Source organism: Bombina bombina, chromosome 4 (genome assembly GCF_027579735.1).
Source record: "Bombina bombina isolate aBomBom1 chromosome 4, aBomBom1.pri, whole genome shotgun sequence".
NCBI classification, from domain to species: domain Eukaryota; kingdom Metazoa; phylum Chordata; class Amphibia; order Anura; family Bombinatoridae; genus Bombina; species Bombina bombina.
The window spans coordinates 816,768,826-816,790,416 of record NC_069502.1 but is presented as its reverse complement, the minus strand read 5'-3'; the positions used below and the strand labels follow the sequence as shown (position 1 = coordinate 816,790,416).

At 42.5% G+C, this 21,591-nt stretch overlaps 1 protein-coding gene across 1 annotated transcript in view; it reads left to right on the top strand.

Annotated features, from left to right (window-relative positions):
• Positions 1-18,540, top strand: part of LOC128657902 (oocyte zinc finger protein XlCOF7.1-like) — a 112,158-nt gene extending 93,618 nt beyond the window's left edge. Inside the window, exon 9 of the mRNA XM_053712329.1 lies at positions 18,356-18,540. Within this exon, the coding sequence (XP_053568304.1) occupies positions 18,356-18,540 (185 nt within the window). The remainder of the gene's footprint in view (positions 1-18,355) is intronic.
• The last annotated feature ends 3,051 nt before the right edge of the window (positions 18,541-21,591 follow it).

The window sequence follows — 21,591 nt, the reverse complement described above, 5'->3', positions numbered from 1 at the left end:
AGCATCCTAATTTATAAATAAATTACTAGCTCCAAAAAAAAAACGCTTTATGTATCACAGACTACCAACCTTGACAAATATTTAGCCACAAATAAAGTCGCTAAAAAAGAGCACTGAATTACTGACTCAAGGCACGTATACAAACAATATATAACAACTTTACTTAAAAAATGCCCAATCCATAACCGAGATTGTCTTATATAATAAAAGTATATACTTACCATGTAAGACACTCATCCACATATAGCAGACAGCCAAACCAGTACTGAAACATATCAGCAGAGGTAATGGTAGAGGAGTATAATGTCTATCTGTAAAGGGAGGCAGCAGATGAATCCCTGCGACCGAATTTACATAGAGCCCTAGAATAGATTTCCCATAGGCGAAAACATGGTATCATCAGGCAATACTCCCTTCACATCCCTCAGACAAACACTGTACTTAGAGAGGAACTGGGTTTCAATATGCTTAGAAGCGCCTTTCACAGAAGAAATCAAGCACATCATGCTTCACCATCTTCTAAGGAGGCAAAGTTTGTAAAACTCAAGTATGAGGGAGGTGGGAGGTGTATTTATAGGCATTTGAGGTTTGGGAAACTTTGCCCCCTTCTGGTAAGAATGTGGACATCCATCTTCATCAAGGTGACGAGAAGTCTTCATCGAGGCAGCGACATCTTCATCGGGGGGGGGGGGGGGGGGGCATCGTCTTTCTTCATCCCTGTGTCGCAGAGCTGTGGAGGCGCGGGCATCCAGTGTGGATGATCCTCTTCATATGGTCACCGTTGTACACTGAAGCTTGAATGTACCAGTTTAAATATGTGGTACCCGATTTCAAAAATGTCAGCCAAAAGGAATGCAAGGTACCTCATGTTTAAACGGGTACCTTGCATTCAAGCTTCAGTGTATGGTGGTGACCGTATGAAGAGCCAGTAGAGGCTCCTCTATAGGAGCACAGGTGCAAGTGAACCCCCTAGGCCTGAGAGACAAAAGAAAAACCTTTGTAGCTGAATAAATATAATTTTTCCAATTGCCAACCTATTGGAAAATTTATATTTATACAGCCAAAAAGTGCCAGTCCAATTTAAAAAAAAAATATATATATATATTTTGCCATTTTTACTTCTATCTATCACACCGCACGTGCGATAGATATAAGTATAGGCTTCAAGCCATTTGCACTTATTTCAAAGTGAGGGGGGCCCCCATGTTGGCTCTGGCTGGAATTAGTGGAGAGATGCTCAGGTCAGCTCAGCACATGCTGTGTGATCCCTAGGGCATCATTTTATTGTAGGGGGGCTGGGAGCTTCATTTTATTGCTGAGTGCATCAATTATTGTAAGGGGGCTCAGGGCATGATTTTATTGCAGGGGGGCTGGGGGCTTCATTGTATTGCTGGGGCATCATTGCAGTGGGGCTTGGGGCATCATTTAAGGCAGGGGGCTCAGCATCATTTATTGCAGGGGAGCTGGGGGTTCAATTTTATTATAGGGGGCTGGGGGCTTCATTTTATCGCTGTTGTCATAAGTTATTGCAGGGGGGCTTGGGCATCATTTTATTGCAGGAGGACTGGGGGCTTAATTTTATTGCTGGGGGCGTCATTTATTGCTGTGAGGCTTGGGGCATTTTTATTGCAGGAGGGCTTCATTTTATTGCTGGGGGTGTCATTTATTGCAGTGGGGCTTGGGGCATCATTTATTGCAGGGAGCTCGGAGCTTCATTTTATTGCTGGGGGCATCATTTATTGCAGGGGGCTCAGGGCATCATTTTATTACAGGGGGGCAGGGGGCTTCATTTTATTGCTGGGGGTGTCATTTATTGCAGTGGGACTTGGGGCATCATTTTATTGCATGGGGGCTCAGGGCATCATTTTATTGCATGGGGGCTCCGTTTTATTGCTGGGGGGTCATTTATTGCAGGGGGGCTTGGGGCATAATTTATTGCAGGAGGCTCAGGGCATTTTATTGCAGGGGCTAGGGGCTTCATTTTATTGCAGGGGGGCTGGGGACTTCATTTTATTGCTGGAGGCATAATTTATTGCAGGGGGCTCAGGGCATCATTTTATTGCAGGGGGGGTTGGGGGCTTCATTTTATTGCTGGGGACGTCATTTATTGCAGGGGGGCTGGGGGCTTCATTTTATTGCTGGGGCAACATTTATTGCAGGGGGACTCGGCATAATTTTATTGCAGGGGGTTGGGGGCTTCATTTTATTGCTGGGGCGTCATTTATTGCAGTGGGGCTTGGGGCATCATTTATTGCAGGGGGCTGGGGGCTTCATTTTTATTGCAGGGGGGCTAAGGGCTTCATTTTATTGCAGGGGGCACATGGCATCATTTTATTGCAGGGGGACTGGGGGCGTCATTTATTGCAGTGGGGCTTGGGGCATCATTTTATGGCAGGGGGGCTCAGGGCATCATTTTATTGCCGGGGGGCTCAGGGCTTCATTTTATTGCAGGGGCTCAGGGCATCATTTTATTGCAGTGGGGCTTGGGGCATCATTTATTGCAGGGGGGCTGGGGGCTTCATTGTATTGCTGGGGCATCATTGCAGTGGGGCTTGGGGCATCATTTAAGGCAGGGGGCTCAGCATCATTTATTGCAGGGGAGCTGGGGGTTTAATTTTATTATAGGGGCTGGGGGCTTCATTTTATCGCTGTTGTCATAAGTTATTGCAGGGGGGCTTGGGCATCATTTTATTGCAGGAGGACTGGGGGCTTAATTTTATTGCTGGGGGCATCATTTATTGCTGTGAGGCTTGGGGCATTTTTATTGCAGGAGGGCTTCATTTTATTGCTGGGGTGTCATTTATTGCAGTGGGGCTTGGGGCATCATTTATTGCAGGGGGCTCGGAGCTTCATTTTATTGCTGGGGGCATCATGTATTGCAGGGGGCTTCATTTTATTGCTGGGGGTGTCATTTATTGCAGTGGGACTTGGGGCATCATTTTATTGCATGGGGGCTCAGGGCATCATTTTATTGCATGGGGGCTCCGTTTTATTGCTGGGGGATCATTTATTGCAGGGGGGCTTGGGGCATAATTTATTGCAGGAGGCTCAGGGCATTTTATTGCAGGGGCTAGGGGCTTAATTTTATTGCAGGGGGGCTGGGGACTTCATTTTATTGCTGGAGGCATAATTTATTGCAGGGGGCTCAGGGCATCATTTTATTGCAGGGGGGTTGGGGGCTTCATTTTATTGCTGGGGAAGTCATTTATTGCAGTGGGGCTTGGGGCATAATTTTATTGCAGGGGGGCTGGGGGCTTCATTTTATTGCTGGTGGCGTCATTTATTGCAGTGGGGCTTGGGGCATCATTTATTGCAGGGGGGCTAAGGGCTTCATTTTATTGCAGGGGGCACAGGGCATCATTTTATTGCAGGGGGACTGGGGGCGTCATTTATTGCAGTGGGGCTTGGGGCATTTTATGGCAGGGGGGCTCAGGGCATCATTTTATTGCCGGGGGCTGGTGGCTTCATTTTATTGCAGGGGCTCAGGGCATCATTTTATTGCAGTGGGGCTTGGGGCATCATTTATTGCAGGGGGCTCAGGGCATCATTTTATTGCAGGGGCATCATTTATTGCAGGGGGCTGGGGGCTTCATTTTATTGCTGGGGGCATCATTTATTGCAGGGGGCTCAGGGCATCATTTTATTGCAGGAGGACTGGGGGCTTCATTTTATTGCTGGGGGCATCATTTATTGCAGGGGGGGCTCAGTGCATTATTTTATTGCAGGGAGGCTGGGGCATCATTTTATTGCAGGGGAGCTGGGGTCGTCATTTATTGCAGTGGAGCTCAGGGCATCATTTATTGCAGGGGAGCTCAGGGCATTATTTTATGGCAGGGGGGCTGGGGGCTTCATTTTATTGCTGGGGGAATCATTTATTGCAGTGGGGCATCATTTTATTGCAGGGGGCTGGGGGCTTAATTTTATTGCTGGGGGAATCATTTATTGCAGTGGGGCATCATTTTATTGCAGGGGGCTGGGGGCTTAATTTTATTGCTGGGGTGTAATTTATTGCAGTGGGGCTTGGGGCATCATTTATTGCAGGGGGCTGGGGGTTTCAATTTATTGCAGGGGGCTCAGGGCATCATTTTATTGTAGGGGGCTAGGGGCTTCATTTTATTGCAGGGGGGCTCAGGGCATCATTTTATTGCAGAGGCTGGGGGCTTCATTTTATTGCAGGCGGGCTGGAGACTTCATTTTATTGCAGGGGTGCTCAGGGCATCATTTTATTGCAGGGGGCTGGGGGCATAATTTAATTGCAGGGGGGGTTGGGGGCTTCATTTTATTGCTGGGGCATCATTTATTGCTGGGGCATCATTTTATTGCAGGGGGGCTGGAGGCTTCATTTAATTGCTGGGGGCGTCATTTATTGCAGTGGGGCTCAGGGCATCAGTTATTGCAGGGGAGCTCAGGGCATCATTTATTGCAGGGGGGGGCTCAGGGCATCATTTATTGCAGGGGGGCTCAGGGCATCATTTTATTGCAGGGGCTGGGGGCTTCATTTTATTGCAGGCGGGCTGGAGACTTCATTTTATTGCAGGGGGGCTCAGGGCATCATTTTATTGCAGGGGGCTGGGGGCATAATTTAATTGCAGGGGGGGTTGGGGGCTTCATTTTATTGCTGGGGCTTCATTTATTGCAGGGGGCTCAGGGCATAATTTTATTGCAGGGGGCTTAATTTTATTGCTGGGGGCATCATTTATTGCAGGGGGCTCAGGGCATCATTTTATTGCAAGGGGGCTGGGGAAATCATTTTATTGCAGGAGGGGAAATCATTTTATTGCAGGAGGACTGGAGGCTTAATTTTATTGCAGTGGGGCTTGGGGCATCATTTATTGCAGGGGGCTCAGGGTATCTTTCATTGCAGAAGGGCTCAGGTCATCATTTTATTGCAGGTGGGCTGGGGGCATCATTTTATTGCAGGTGGGCTGGGGGCATCATTTTATTGCAGGGGGCTTCATTTTATTGCTGGGGGCATCATTTATTGCAGTGGGGCTCAGGGCATCATTTATTACAGGGGGCTCAGGGCATCATTTATTACAGGGGGCTCTGGGCTTCATTTTATTGCAGGGGGCTCAGGCTTCATTTTATTGCAGGGGCTTGGGCTTCATTTTATTTGCAGGGGGGCTGGGGGCTTCATTTTATTGCTGGGGGCAACATTTATTGCAGGGGCGCTCAGGGCATCATTTATTGCAGGGGGGCTGGGGACATTATTTTATTGCAGGGGGGCTGGGGGCTTCATTTTATTGCTGGGGGCATAATTTATTGGAGAGGGGCTTAGGGCATCATTTTATTGCTGGGGGCATCATTTTATTGCAGGGGGACTGGGGGCATATACTGAGCATATATAAACATGTATTGTATGTGCAGACCTTCTGTAATGAAGTGCTCAAGTTCTGATATATACTGTGCATAGATGAACATGTATTCCGTGTGCAGACCTTTTGTAATGAGGTGCTTAAGTGCTGATATATACTGTATTGGACTATATTGGACTGGTTAAGGGTTTTAAAATATTATATTAGCCTAAAGCCTTTTATCTGCTGAACTAGGAAGCAGTGGTCATAAATAAATAGTATGTGATTGTGTGACAAGCAGTTTAGAAATGGTTTGGCCTTAGGCAAATATATATTTTTTATCATTAACCATTCCATTTTTAAACTGGCTCTGTTGTGTTAAATGGAACCAAACAGTTTAAGAACACTTGACTTTATATTGAAACCTATATTTCTTTCATGTAATTAGCAAGAGTCCATAAGCTAGTGACCTATGGGATATACATTCCTACCAGGAGGGGCAAAGTTTCCCAAACCTCAAAATGCCTATAAATACATCCCCTCACCACACCCACAAATCAGTTTTACAAACTTTGCCTCCCATGGAGGTGGTGAAGTAAGTTTGTGCTAGATTCTACGTTGATATGCGCTTCGCAGCAGGCTGGAGCCCGGTTTTCCTCTCAGAGTGCAGTGATGTCAGAGGGATGTGAAGAGAGTATTGCCTATTTGAATTCAATGGTCTCCTTTCTACGGGATCTATTTCATAGGTTCTCTGTTATCGGTCGTAGAGATTCATCTCTTACCTCCCTTTTCAGATCGATGATATACTCTTATGTACCATTACCTCTACTGATTCTCGTTTCAGTACTGGTTTGGCTTTCTACTACATGTAGATGAGTGTCCTGGGGTAAGTAAGCCTTATTTTTTGTGACACTCTAAGCTATGGTTGGGCACTTTTATATAAAGTTCTAAATATATGTGTTTTAAACATTTATTTGCCTTGATTCAGGATGTTCAATATTCCTTTTTCCATTTTTTTTTTTTGTGCCAAGCATTTAGGCACCAAATAATGTGGGCCGTCTTTTTTGGCGCTAAAAAATATGGGCGTCATTTTTGTCTCCACATTATTTAAGTCTAGTTGTTTATTTGCTTCTGGTTGCTAGAAGCTTGTTCATTGGCATTTTTTCCCATTCCTGAAACTGTCTTTTAAGGAATTTGATAAATTTTGCCTTTATATGTTGTTTTTTTCTATTACATATTGCCAAGATGTCTCAGATTGACCCTGAATCAGAAGCTACCTTCTGGAAAATCGCCTCTGCTGATGCTGGATCTACCCAAAGTTAAGTGTATTTGCTGTAAACTTGTGGTTAACTGTCCCTCGGCTGTTGTTTGTGATGAATGTCTTGATAAACTTGCTTAATGCAGATAATATTTCCTTTAGTAATGTTCCATTACCTGTTGCTGTTCAGTCCAACATCTAATACTCAGGGTGTTCCTGTTACTATAAGAGATTTTGTTTCTGAATCTATTAGGAAGGCTATGTCTGTTATTCCTCCTTCCAGTAAACATAAAGGTCTTTATAAAACCTTCTCATTTTCCAGATGAATTTTTAAATGAACATCATCATTCTGATTCTGTTTCTGATGATGATTTGTATGGTTCAGAAGATTCTGTTTCAGAGATTGACACTGATAAATCTTCATATTTATTTAAAATGGAATTTATCCGTTCTTTACTTAAAGAAGTCTTAATTGCATTAGAAATAGAGGAATCTCGGTCCCTCTTGATACTCAATCCTAAACGTTAAATACGGTTTTTTAACCTCCTGTAGTTATAGTCCGGAGTTTTTCCCGTCCCTGATGCCTATTTCTGAGAGTAATTTCAGGGAAATGGAATAATCTGGGTAATTCATTACTCCTTCTAAACGGTTTTTAAGAAATTATATCCTGTGCATCTGATAGATTAGAGTTTTGGGACCACAAATCCCTAAAGTTGATGGGGCTATCTCTACTCTTGCTAAACGTACTACTATTCCTACGGCAGATAGTACTTCCTTTAAGGATCCTTTAGATAGGAAAATTGAATCCTTTCTAAGAAAAGCTTATTTATGTTCAGGTAATCTTCTTAGGCCTGCTATATCTTTGGCAGATGTTGCTGCAGCTTCAACTTTCTGGTTGGAGGCTTTAGCACAACAAGTAACAGATCATAATACTCATAGCATTGTTAATCTTCTTCAACATGCTAATAACTTTATTTGTGATGCCATCTTTGACATCATTAGGGTTGCTGTCAGGTATATGTCTTTAGCTATTTTAGCTAGAAGAGCTTTATGGCTTAAAACTTGGAATGCTGATGTCTTCTAAGTCAACTTTGCTTTCCTTTTCTTTCCAAGGTAATAAATTGTTTGGTTCACAGTTGGATTCTAGTATTTCAACTGTTACTGGGGGGAAAGGAACTTTTTTACCACAGGATAAAAAATCCAAAGGTAAATATAGGGCTGCTAATCGTTTTCGTTCCTTTCGTCAGAGTAAGGAACAAAAGCCTGATCCTTCCCCTACAGGAACGGTATCAGTTTGGAAACCATCTCCAGTCTGGAATAAATCCAAGCCTTTTAGAAAGCCAAAGTCAGCTCCCAAGTCCACATGAAGGTGCGGCCCTCATTCCAGCGCAGCTGGTAGGGGGCAGATTACGATTTTTCAAAGAAATTTGGATCAATTCGATTCACAGTCTTTGGATTCAGAACATTGTTTCTGAAGGGTACAGAATAGGTTTCAAGATAAGGCCTCCTGCAAGAAGATTTTTTCTTTCTCGCGTTCCAATAAATCCAGTGAAGGCTCAAGCGTTTCTGAAATGTGTTTCAGATCTAGAGTTGGCTGGAGTAATTGTGCCTGTTCCAGTTCTGGAACAAGGTCTGGGGTTCTACTCAAATCTATTCATTGTACCAAAGAAGGAGAATTCCTTCAGACCAGTACTGGATTTAAAGATATTGAATCGTTATGTAAGAATACCAACATTCAAAATGGTAACTATAAGGACTATTCTGCCTTTTGTTCAGCAAGGGCATTATATGTCCACTATAGATTTACAGGATGCATATCTGCATATTCCGATTCATCCAGATCACTTTCAGTTTCTGAGATTCTCTTTTCTAGACAAGCATTACCAATTTGTGGCTCTGCCGTTTGGCCTAGCAACAGCTCCAAGGATTTTTTCAAAGGTTCTCGGTGCCCTACTATCTGTAATCAGAGAACAGGGTATTGTGGTATTTCCTTATTTGGACGATATCTTGGTACTTGCTCAATCTTCACATTTAGCAGAATCTCATACGAATCGACTTGTATCGTTTCTTCAAGAACATGGTTGGAGGATCAATTTACCAAAGAGTTTGTTGATTCCTCAGACAAGGGTAACCTTTTTAGGTTTCCAGATAGATTCAGTGTCCATGACTCTGTCGTTAACGGACAAGAGACGTCTGAAATTGGTTTCAGCTTGTCGAAACCTTCAGTCTCAATCATTCCCTTCGGTAGCCTTATGCATGGAAATTCTAGGTCTTATGACTGCTGCATCGGACGCGATCCCCTTTGCTCGTTTTCACATGCAACCTCTTCAGCTCTGTATGCTGAACCAGTGGTGCAGGGATTATACAAAGATATCTCAATTAATATCTTTAAAACCGAATGTACGACACTCTCTGACGTGGTGGACAGACCACCATCATTTAGTTCAGGGGGCTTCTTTTTTTCCTCCAACCTGGACTGTGATCTCAACAGATGCAAGTCTGACAGGTTGGGGAGCTGTATGGGGGTCTCTGACAGCACAGGGGGTTTGGGAATCTCAGGAGGCGAGATTACCAATCAACATTTTGGAACTCCGTGCGATTTTCAGAGCTCTTCAGTCGTGGCCTCTTCTAAAGAGAGAGTCGTTCATTTGTTTTCAGACGGACAATGTCACAACCGTGGCATATGTCAATCATCAAGGAGGGACTCACAGTCCTCTGGCTATGAAAGAAGTATCTCGAATACTTGTATGGGCGGAATCCAGCTCCTGTCTAATTTCTGCGGTTCACATCCCAGGTATAGACAATTGGGAAGCGGATTATCTCAGTCGCCAAACATTACATCCGGGCGAATGGTCTCTTCACCCAGAAGTATTTCTTCAGATTGTTCAATTCTGGGGACTTCCAGAAATAGATCTGATGGCTTCTCATCTAAACAAGAAGCTTCCCAGGTATCTGTCCAGATCCAGGGATCCTCAGGCGGAAGCAGTGGATGCATTGTCTCTTCCTTGGAAGTATCATCCTGCCTATATCTTTCCACCTCTAGTTTTTCTTCCAAGAGTGATTTCCAAGATTCTAAAGGAGCGTTCGTTTGTTCTGCTGGTGGCTCCAGCATGGCCTCACAGGTTTTGGTATGCGGATCTTGTTCAGATGGCTACTTGCCAACCATGAACTCTTCCGTTAAGACCAGACCTTCTATCGCAAGGTCCTTTTTTCCATCAGGATCTCAAATCCTTAAATTTGAAGGTATGGAGATTGAATGATTGATTCTCAGTCATAGAGGTTTCTCTGACTCTGTAATTAATACTATGTTACAGGCTCGTAAAACTGTATCTAGGAAGATATATTATCGAGTCTGGAAGACTTACATCTCTTGGTGCTCTTCTCATCATTTTTCCTGGCATTCTTTTAGAAATCCTAGAATTTTACAATTTCTTCAGGATGGTCTGGATAAAGGTTTGTCTGCAAGTTCTTTGAAAGGACAAATTTCTGCTCTTTCTGTGTTGTTTCACAGAAAGATTGCTAATGTTCCTGATATTCATTGTTTTGTTCAGGCTTTGGTTCATATCAAACCTGTCATTAAGTCAATCTCTCCTCCTTGGAGTTTGAATTTGGTTCTGGGGGCTTTACAAGCTCCTCCGTTTGAACCTATGCATTCTCTGGACATTAAATTACTTTCTTGGAAAGTTCTGTTCCTTTTGGCCATCTCTTCTGCTAGAAGAGTTTCAAAGTTATCTGCTCTTTCTTGTGAATCTCCTTTTCTGATTTTTCATCAGGATAAGGCGGTGTTGCGAACTTCATTTACATTTTTACCTAAAGTTGTGAACTCTAACAACATTAGTAGAGAAATTGTGGTTCCTTCATTATGTCCTAATCCTAAGAATTCTAAGGAAAGATCGTTGCATTCTTTGGATGTAGTTAGAGCTTTGAAATATTATGTTGAAGCTACTAAAGGTTTCCGAAAGACTTCTAGTCTATTTGTTATCTTTTCCGGTTCCAGGAAAGGTCAGAAGGCCTCTGCCATTTCTTTGGCATCTTGGTTAAAATCTTTGATTCATCATGCTTATGTCGAGTCGGGTAAAACTCTGCCTCAAAGGATTACAGCTCATTCTACTAGGTTAGTTTCTACTTCCTGGGCGTTTAGGAATGAAGCTTCGGTTGATCAGATTTGCAAAGCAGCCACTTGGTCTTCTTTGCATACTTTTACTAAATTCTACCATTTTGATGTGTTTTCTTCTTCTGAAGCAGTTTTTGGTAGAAAAGTACTTCAGGCAGCGGTTTCAGTTTGATTCTTCTGCTTATAATTTCAGTTTTCTTCTGTTATGTGTGATCAGTCCACGGGTCATCATTACTTCTGGGATATAACTCCTCCCCAACAGGAAATGCAAGAGGATTCACCCAGCAGAGCTGCATATAGCTCCTCCCCTCTACGTCAGTCCCAGTCATTCTCTTGCACCCAACGACTAGATAGGATGTGTGAGAGGACTATGGTGATTATACTTAGTTTTTATGACTTCAATCAAAAGTTTGTTATTTTACAATAGCACCGGAGCGTGTTATTACTTCTCTGGCAGAGTTTGAGGAAGAATCTACCAGAGTTTTTTTTTACTATGATTTTAACCGGAGTAGTTAAGATCATATTGCTGTTCTCGGCCATCTGAGGGAGGTAAAAGCTTCAGATCAGGGGACAGCGGGCAGATGAATCTGCATTGAGGTATGTAGCAGTTTTTATTTTCTGAATGGAATTGATGAGAAAATCCTGCCATACCGTTATAATGACATGTATGTATACACTTCAGTATTCTGGGGATGGTATTTCACCGGAACTACTCTGTTAAAGGTCACTAATCCTTTTAATAAGTATTTATCATGTTAAACGTTTTTGCTGGAATGTAGAATCGTTTACATTTCTGAGGTACTGAGTGAATAAATATTTGGGCATTATTTTCCACTTGGCAGTTGTTTGGTTTTAATTGTGACAGTTTCGTTTCTCTTCACTGCTGTGTGTGAGGGGGAGGGGCCGTTTTTGGCGCTCTTTGCTACGCATCAAAAAATTCCAGTCAGTTACTCTTATATTTCCTGCATGATCCGGTTCATCTCTGACAGATCTCAGGGGTCTTCAAACTTCTTTGGAGGGAGGTAGATTCTCTCAGCAGAGCTGTGAGAATTTTATATTGACTGTGAATAAAAACGTTGCTCTGTAATCTTTATGTCAAATTTAATTATTGTTATTTTTCTAATGGGAACAAACCTTTGCTAAAAGTTGTGTTGTTTTAAAGTTTGATGCTATAATTGTTTTTTCAGTTCATTATTTCAACTGTCATTTAGTCATTTAATCATTTAATCGTTTAGTACCTCTTTGAGGCACAGTACGTTTTTGCTAAAAAGAATTATAACCAAGTTGCAAGTTTATTGCTAGTGTGTTAAACATGTCTGACTCAGAGGAAGATATCTGTGTCATTTGTTCCAATGCCAAGGTGGAGCCCAATAGAAATTTATGTACTAACTGTATTGATGCTACTTTAAATAAAAGTCAATCTGTACAATTTGAACAAATTTCACCAAACAGCGAGGGGAGAGTTATGCCGACTAACTCGCCTCACGCGGCAGTACCTGCATCTCCCGCCCGGGAGGTGCGTGATATTATGGCGCCTAGTACATCTGGGCGGCCATTACAGATAACATTACAAGATATGGCTACTGTTATGACTGAAGTTTTGTCTAAATTACCAGAACTAAGAGGCAAGCGTGATCACTCTGGGGTGAGAACAGAGTGCGCTGACAATACTAGGGCCATGTCTGATACTGCGTCACAGCTTGCAGAGCATGAGGACGGAGAGCTTCATTCTGTAGGTGACGGTTCTGATCCAAACAGATTGGATTCAGATATTTCAAATTTTAAATTTAAATTGGAGAACCTCCGTGTATTACTAGGGGAGGTCTTAGCAGCTCTCAATGATTGTAACACCGTTGCAATACCAGAGAAACTGTGTAGGTTGGATAAATACTTTGCGGTACCGGCGAGTACTGACGTTTTTCCTATACCTAAGAGACTAACTGAAATTGTTACTAAGGAGTGGGATAGACCCGGTGTGCCGTTCTCACCCCCTCCAATATTTAGAAAGATGTTTCCAATAGACACCACCACTCGGGACTTATGGCAAACGGTCCCTAAGGTGGAGGGAGCAGTTTCTACTTTAGCTAAGCGTACCACTATCCCGGTGGAGGATAGCTGTGCTTTTTCAGATCCAATGGATAAAAAATTAGAGGGTTACCTTAAGAAAATGTTTGTTCAACAAGGTTTTATATTGCAACCCCTTGCATGTATCGCGCCGATTACGGCTGCGGCAGCATTTTGGATTGAGTCTCTGGAAGAGAACCTTAGTTCATCTACGCTAGACGACATTACGGACAGGCTTAGAGTCCTTAAACTAGCTAATTCATTCATTTCGGAGGCCGTAGTACATTTAACCAAACTTACGGCTAAGAACTCAGGATTCGCCATACAGGCACGTAGGGCGCTGTGGCTAAAATCCTGGTCAGCTGATGTTACTTCTAAGTCCAAATTACTTAATATACCTTTCAAGGGGCAGTCTTTATTTGGGCCCGGTTTGAAAGAAATTATCGCTGACATTACAGGAGGTAAGGGCCACGCCCTACCTCAAGACAAAGCCAAAGCCAAGGCTAGACAGTCTAATTTTCGTCCCTTTCGGAATTTCAAAACAGGAGCAGCATCAACCTCCACTGCACCAAAACAGGAGGGAGCTGTTGCTCGTTACAGGCAAGGCTGGAAGCCTAACCAGTCCTGGAACAAGAGCAAGCAGGCCAGGAAACCTGCTGCTGCCCCAAAGACAGCATGAACCGAGAGCCCCCGATCCGGGACCGGATCTAGTGGGGGGCAGACTTTCTCTCTTCGCCCAGGCCTGGGCAAGAGATGTTCAGGATCCCTGGGCGCTAGAGATCATATCTCAGGGATACCTTCTAGACTTCAAATTATCTCCCCCAAGAGGGAGATTTCATCTGTCAAGGTTGTCAACAAACCAGATAAAGAAAGAAGCGTTTCTACGCTGTGTTCAAGATCTGTTATTAATGGGAGTGATCCATCCGGTTCCGCGGTCGGAACAAGGACAAGGGTTCTACTCAAACCTGTTTGTGGTTCCCAAAAAAGAGGGAACTTTCAGGCCAATCTTAGATTTAAAGATTCTAAACAAATTCCTAAGAGTTCCATCGTTCAAAATGGAAACTATTCGGACAATCTTACCCATGATCCAAAAGGGTCAGTACATGACCACAGTGGATTTAAAAGATGCTTACCTTCACATACCGATTCACAAAGATCATCACCGGTATCTAAGGTTTGCCTTCTTAGACAGGCACTACCAGTTTGTAGCTCTTCCATTCGGATTGGCTACGGCTCCAAGAATCTTCACAAAGGTTCTGGGTGCCCTTCTGGCGGTACTAAGACCGCGAGGGATTTCGGTAGCTCCGTACCTAGACGACATTCTAATACAAGCTTCAAGCTTTCAAACTGCCAAGTCTCATACAGAGTTAGTTCTGGCATTTCTAAGGTCGCATGGATGGAAAGTGAACGAAAAGAAGAGTTCTCTTTTTCCTCTCACAAGAGTTCCATTCTTGGGGACTCTTATAGATTCTGTAGAAATGAAGATTTACCTGACAGAAGACAGGTTAACAAAGCTTCAAAATGCATGCCGTGTCCTTCATTCCATTCAACACCCGTCAGTAGCTCAATGCATGGAGGTGATCGGCTTAATGGTAGCGGCAATGGACATAGTACCTTTTGCACGCCTACACCTCAGACCGCTGCAATTGTGCATGCTAAGTCAGTGGAATGGGGATTACTCAGATTTGTCCCCTACTCTGAATCTGAATCTAGAGACCAGAAATTCTCTTCTATGGTGGCTTTATCGGCCACACCTGTCCAGGGGGATGCCATTCAGCAGGCCAGACTGGACAATTGTAACAACAGACGCCAGCCTACTAGGTTGGGGCGCTGTCTGGAATTCTCTGAAGGCTCAGGGACTATGGAATCAGGAGGAGAGTCTCCTTCCAATAAACATTCTGGAATTGAGAGCAGTTCTCAATGCCCTTCTGGCTTGGCCCCAATTAACAACTCGGGGGTTCATCAGGTTTCAGTCGGACAACATCACGACTGTAGCTTACATCAACCATCAGGGAGGGACAAGAAGCTCCCTAGCAATGATGGAAGTATCAAAGATAATTCGCTGGGCAGAGTCTCACTCTTGCCACCTGTCAGCAATCCACATCCCGGGAGTGGAGAACTGGGAGGCGGATTTCTTGAGTCGCCAGACTTTTCATCCGGGGGAGTGGGAACTTCATCCGGAGGTCTTTGCCCAAATACTTCGACGTTGGGGCAAACCAGAGATAGATCTCATGGCGTCTCGCCAGAACGCCAAACTTCCTCTCTACGGGTCCAGATCCAGGGATCCGGGAGCGGTTCTGATAGATGCTTTGACAGCACCTTGGAACTTCGGGATGGCTTATGTGTTTCCACCCTTCCCGCTGCTTCCTCGATTGATTGCCAAAATCAAACAGGAGAGAGCATCAGTGATTCTAATAGCGCCTGCATGGCCACGCAGGACTTGGTATGCAGATCTAGTGGACATGTCATCCTGTCCGCCTTGGTCTCTACCTCTAAGACAGGACCTTCTGATACAGGGTCCATTCAAACATCAAAATCTAACTTCTCTGAAGCTGACTGCTTGGAAATTGAACGCTTGATTTTATCAAAACGTGGTTTTTCTGAGTCGGTTATTGATACCCTGATACAGGCTAGGAAGCCTGTTACCAGAGGATTTACCATAAAATATGGCGTAAATACCTATACTGGTGCGAATCCAAAGGTTACTCCTGGAGTAAGGTTAGGATCGCTAGGATATTGTCCTTTCTACAAGAAGGTTTAGAAAAGGGTTTATCAGCTAGTTCATTAAAGGGACAGATTTCAGCTCTGTCCATCTTGTTACACAGGCGTCTGTCAGAAAATCCAGACGTCCAGGCCTTTTGTCAGGCTTTAGCTAGGATCAAGCCTGTGTTTAAAGCTGTTGCTCCGCCATGGAGTTTAAACTTAGTTCTTAACGTTTTACAGGGTGTTCCGTTTGAACCCCTTCATTCCATTGATATAAAATTGTTATCTTGGAAAGTTCTGTTTTTAATGGCTATTTCCTCGGCTCGAAGAGTCTCTGAGTTATCAGCCTTACATTGTGATTCTCCTTATCTGATTTTTCACTCAGACAAGGTAGTTCTGCGTACTAAACCTGGGTTCTTACCTAAGGTAGTCACTAACAGGAATATCAATCAAGAGATTGTTGTTCCATCCTTGTGTCCAAATCCTTCTTCAAAGAAGGAACGTCTTCTACACAATCTGGATGTAGTTCGTGCCCTCAAGTTCTACTTGCAGGCAACTAAAGATTTTCGCCAAACTTCTTCCCTGTTTGTCGTTTATTCTGGACAGAGGAGAGGTCAAAAAGCTTCTGCTACCTCTCTCTCTTTTTGGCTTCGTAGCATAATACGTTTAGCCTATGAGACTGCTGGACAGCAGCCTCCTGAAAGAATTACAGCTCACTCCACTAGAGCTGTGGCTTCCACTTGGGCCTTTAAGAATGAGGCCTCTGTTGAACAGATTTGCAAGGCTGCAACTTGGTCTTCGCTTCATACTTTTTCCAAATTTTACAAATTTGACACTTTTGCTTCTTCGGAGGCTATTTTTGGGAGAAAGGTTCTTCAGGCAGTGGTTCCTTCTGTATAATGAGCCTGCCTATCCCTCCCGTCATCCGTGTACTTTTGCTTTGGTATTGGTATCCCAGAAGTAATGATGACCCGTGGACTGATCACACATAACAGAAGAAAACATAATTTATGCTTACCTGATAAATTCCTTTCTTCTGTTGTGTGATCAGTCCACGGCCCGCCCTGTTTTAAGGCAGGTAAATATTTTTTAAATTATACTCCAGTCACCACTTCACCCTTGGTTACTCCTTTCTCGTTGATTCTTGGTCGAATGACTGGGACTGACGTAGAGGGGAGGAGCTATATGCAGCTCTGCTGGGTGAATCCTCTTGCATTTCCTGTTGGGGAGGAGTTATATCCCAGAAGTAATGATGACCCGTGGACTGATCACACAACAGAAGAAAGGAATTTATCAGGTAAGCATAAATTATGTTTTTTTCATTATAAGATTAAAACTTTATTTTGGGTTGTGGATTATTTTTTCAGCGGAATTGGCTGTCTTTATTTTATCCCTCCCTCTCTAGTGACTCTTGCGTGGAAGTTCCACATCTTGGGTATTTATTATCCCATACGTCACTAGCTCATGGACTCTTGCTAATTACATGAAAGAAAACATAATTTATGTAAGAACTTACCTGATAAATTCATTTCTTTCATATTAGCAAGAGTCCATGAGGCCCACCCTTTTTTTGTGGTGGTTATGATTTTTTTGTATAAAGCACAATTATTCCAATTCCTTATTTTTTATGCTTTCGCACTTTTTTCTTATCACCCCACTTCTTGGCTATTCGTTAAACTGATTTGTGGGTGTGGTGAGGGGTGTATTTATAGGCATTTTGAGGTTTGGGAAACTTTGCCCCTCCTGGTAGGAATGTATATCCCATACGTCACTAGCTCATGGACTCTTGCTAATATGAAAGAAATGAATTTATCAGGTAAGTTCTTACATAAATTATGTTGTTCAATACCTCAAACAGACTGAAAATAAAAGGTTTGCTTTCAGATTGAATATTTGGCAGTTTCTGTTTTGGAAAATTCATGTCTGTGTTTCCTCTGGTCACAATGATTTGCTTTTCATTCTCTTTGTATCTTTCTTTGAAAAGCAAAAATTTAAGCTTAAAAATGTGCCCATTTTTGGTTCAGCACCTGGGTAGGGGAGGGGGCCTCTTTGCCCTAAAAATGCCCGGGCCTCTTTTTGATCCCAGTCTGGCCCTGGTAACGGCGTGAACCACACTGTAGTGTCTGTCTGGATTCTATTTCACTGTGAAGTCTGGAGATGTTTCTATGCAAAACACAATTAGCTACTTACAGGTGCGCAAAGGAATGCTTAAGTTTATAGAAAAAAGGGGGCTATATGACTCTTAGAGTAAATAACTGCCAAGGGTCTATGTATGTATATATCTCCTTAAAAGTAGTCTATATATATTTAGTGGTCTATATATATTTTTCACCCACACAACTCATTCCAAGAAATATGTAAAATATATAATATATAATATATAGCAGTAAATTTTGTTTGCAAAATGAATTCGGTAATCAAGGGGTTAAAAAGTAACGACATATTAAGTTTAAAAATATTTAATTTAATTTAGTCACAAATTCATAAATTTATAAATTCATAAAACTAACGATAAAATATACATCTGTGAAAATAGATACAAATAATAACAAATACAATAAATAAACAATATACAGTAAGTATCAAAGATTCACTCCTTTAGGGATCAAAACAGTTCCATAAAAGCTGGATTTTCTCACAAAAGGTGGTAACAAACACGATCCTCCAAAGCCTTTTCCACAAGTTGAAAGAATGGTGGAACTTTGGGATCCTTTTCAGGAAATGAGCGTGTCTTGAACGCTGCAAGCCATCTAAGTAGGAGGCAAAAAGCGGCCGCTTAGATAAACTTCAAAGGCAAGTCACAATAACGTACATAGTTACTTACGCATCAGTAACCGATGATCAGCGTAGCATCCAGCTCTCCGTTCTCCCAAGGGTCCTTATGGAGTATTCAGTGATAATTCACCCCACGATTTTTTTCAGGAACCCAACACGACCGTCTTATTGAACAGGGTACACAGGATCACCGGAGATCGCCAGACATGCAAACACCTGAACAGGATTACAAGACTGGAGCTTCCAGTCAAATTGCATTAAAGTCCACACTGAAAGGGAGCTTCTTCCCAATCTGTGAGATCTACCAGGGACCCTATCACTATCACTTATAGTCTAGGTCAGATCTTACCTGCAGCAGTGAGGGGGATAGTACCCCTATTTATACTGATAATACCACAGTGGCCCTATCACTATCACTTGTAGTCTAGGCCAGATCTGAGGGGTGCTGTCACTCTATCTATTCACAACTATATCAATAGTCAGTCAGAGAGCTCTCACTCACTCAAACCCCCATTTGAATAACTCACGAACCGCCACTGTGAAGAGGATCATCCACACTGGATGTCCATGCCGCCGGCAAAGATACTCCGCGCCTCCAATGCTCCACGACACCGGGATGAAGAAAGAAGATGCCCCCACGATGGATTAAAGGGACACTAAAGGCAGAATAAAACTCTTCTTTAATCGATATATTCATATTTAACAATTATATATGTAAAGCACTTACTGTGTCATATTATTACCGTTATTGAGATATGCTTCTGTAAAATTTTATTGTTTTCCAAACCCACTGCTCTCAGTTTCTTTAGCAGACACGAATCAGCTACGATAACCTGAGTTATCAAAATGTCGTATTCATCTGTAATGCGCATGCGTGATCTTATGAAATCGTCATATGATATGTCACTCTCCTTCTATACATCAAGTGCAGTCTCAAAGGTACATTCTGCGCATTCGCGCAGGTTACTGAAATGCAGTGCGTATGCGCACAGTGACGAAATGGGCATATAATGTTATGCGTGTAAATATATCGTGATTGGACATAGTTTACCCGCAATGCAGTGCGCATGCGCACAGTGACGAAATGGGATTATAATGATATGCGTGAAAATATATTGTGATTGGACATTCGTTTGGGTAGTGAAAGGCCCATAATAGGGGGTTTGGCTTCGGTGACATCAGAATCGCAATATAAAATATAATTTTATTAGTGTTGGAGACTTCGTTTTCGTGTATAAGTAGGTAAGTGCTGAAATAGTAACTTTGGTGCTACGAATCTGATTATCTAATACCGCTTAAAAAAGTAAACTTTTGGAATCCTTTAAGATGTCGTCGCCTGGATGAAGACTTCTTGCCGTCTGGATGAAGATGGATGTCTGGACTTCAGGAACCGTGAGATTTTCTGGAGTTAATGTTAGGTTTTTTTAATTTTTTTTGGTGTTTTTTTTAAGATTAGGAATGGGCAGTAAAAAGCTGAATTCCCATTTAAGTTCAATGCCCATACAAATGCCCTGTAGGGGCAATAGGTAGCTTAGGTTTGCCCCTGTAGGGGCAATAGGTAGCTTGGTAGTTTATTGTTAGGTTAGGGGTTGTTTTTATTTTGGAGGGGCTTTTTATTGTTATAGGGGTATTAGATTAGGTTTAATTGTTATTATTTTTGATAATTTCGGTTATTATTTTTTGTAATCTTAGAGTTTTTTATGTTTCGTAATTTTAGAGTTTTTTTTTTTTTTCGTAGTGTTAGGATTTTTTTAAAATTGTAATTTAGGTTTTTTTATTTTTCGTTAATTTAATTTTTTTAAATAGTAATGTTACGTTACTTTATATTTTAAACTTAGGTTTATTTTATTTCACAGGTAAGTTTTTATGTATTTAAAGATAGTTATATTGTAAGTTTAATTTAAAATTAGGTGGGTGTTAGGTTTAGGGGTTAATAGTTTAATTTAGTGTGTTGCGATGTGGGGGGGCGGCGGTTTATGGGTTAATAGGCTTCGTTTAGTATTTGCGATGTGGGGGGCCGGCGGTTTAGGGGTTAATATGTTATAGTAGTTGCGATGTGGGAGGGTCGGTGGTTTAGGGGTTAATAGGTGTAATATAGTATTTGTGATGCGGGAGGGTGGCGGTTTAGGGGTTAAGAGGTAGTTTATGGGTGTTAGTGTACTTTGTAACATTTTAGTTATGAACTTTGTGAAACATTTTTGTTTTGCAAAATCCATAACTATTGGTCTCAGATCGCTAAATGGCTCATGGCGGTATAGGCTGTAACGCAAGCATTTTAGCCAGACCGCAAAACCTGTAATATGGCGCTATGGAAAAGCCTGCACTCAAACGTCATTTTTTGAGTGCGGAATGGAGAGTTGCGTAAAGGCTAAAATGCTTGCGGTATAGCTATACCGGCACAACTTGCAATATGCGTTATCTGCCATTCCCCGCGCAATGGCCAATTTTTCAGCAGTATAGCCGTACCGCACCATAACGCAAAACTTGTAATCTAGCTGTAAATCAGCAATTTTTTTATATAACTGGGAAAATAATCTTAAAAGCTTAAATTATGCTTACCTGATAAATTTCTTTTCTTCTGATGGGAAGAGTCCACAGCTGCATTCTTGGGAATTCAGAACCTGGCCAATAGGAGGAGGCAAAGACACCCCAGTCAAAGGCTTAAATACCTCCCCCACTTCACTCATCCCCCAGTCATTCTGCCAAGGAAACAAGGAACAGTAGGAGAAATATCAGGGTGAAAAAGGTGCCAGAAGAATAAAAACTAAAATATGGCCACCCCATACATAAAACACAGATGGGGAGCTGTGGACTCTTCCCGTCAGAAGAAAAGAAAATTATCAGGTAAGCATAATTTAAGCTTTTCTTCTTAAAACGGAAGAGTCCACAGCTGCATTCATTACTTTTGGGAAAACAATACCCAAGCTATAGAGGACACTGAATGCAAACAAAGAGCGGGTACAGAAGGCAGCCCCTTTCGAAGGGCACCACAGCCTGAAATTACCTAACACCTGAAAAAAACTGTAACATTTAAAAAACAAGTGGTTAAAAACCTAAAAGGACCAAGTAACTGCCCATCACTTAAACAACCTACAAGGCCGTATTAGAGACCACTCAGAACTCATAGAATCCATTGAGCACAAAAAGCCCAGAGGAGCCAAGTCCCGCGGGCTTTCTAGTCACACGGAACTAACCCCCTACCTGAAGGAAGAGGACCTTCACCTACCCCTGAGGAGGAAAACGGAGGACCCATAAGATATCGAAAGGACCACCAAATAGGGACAAAAACCTCAAAACGACTAAAGCGAACCCAAGGTTGCTAAAGAAAACCACCCAGGGAAAGGAACTCCCTAGAGGACAAGGACCAGAGATCAACTCCACAC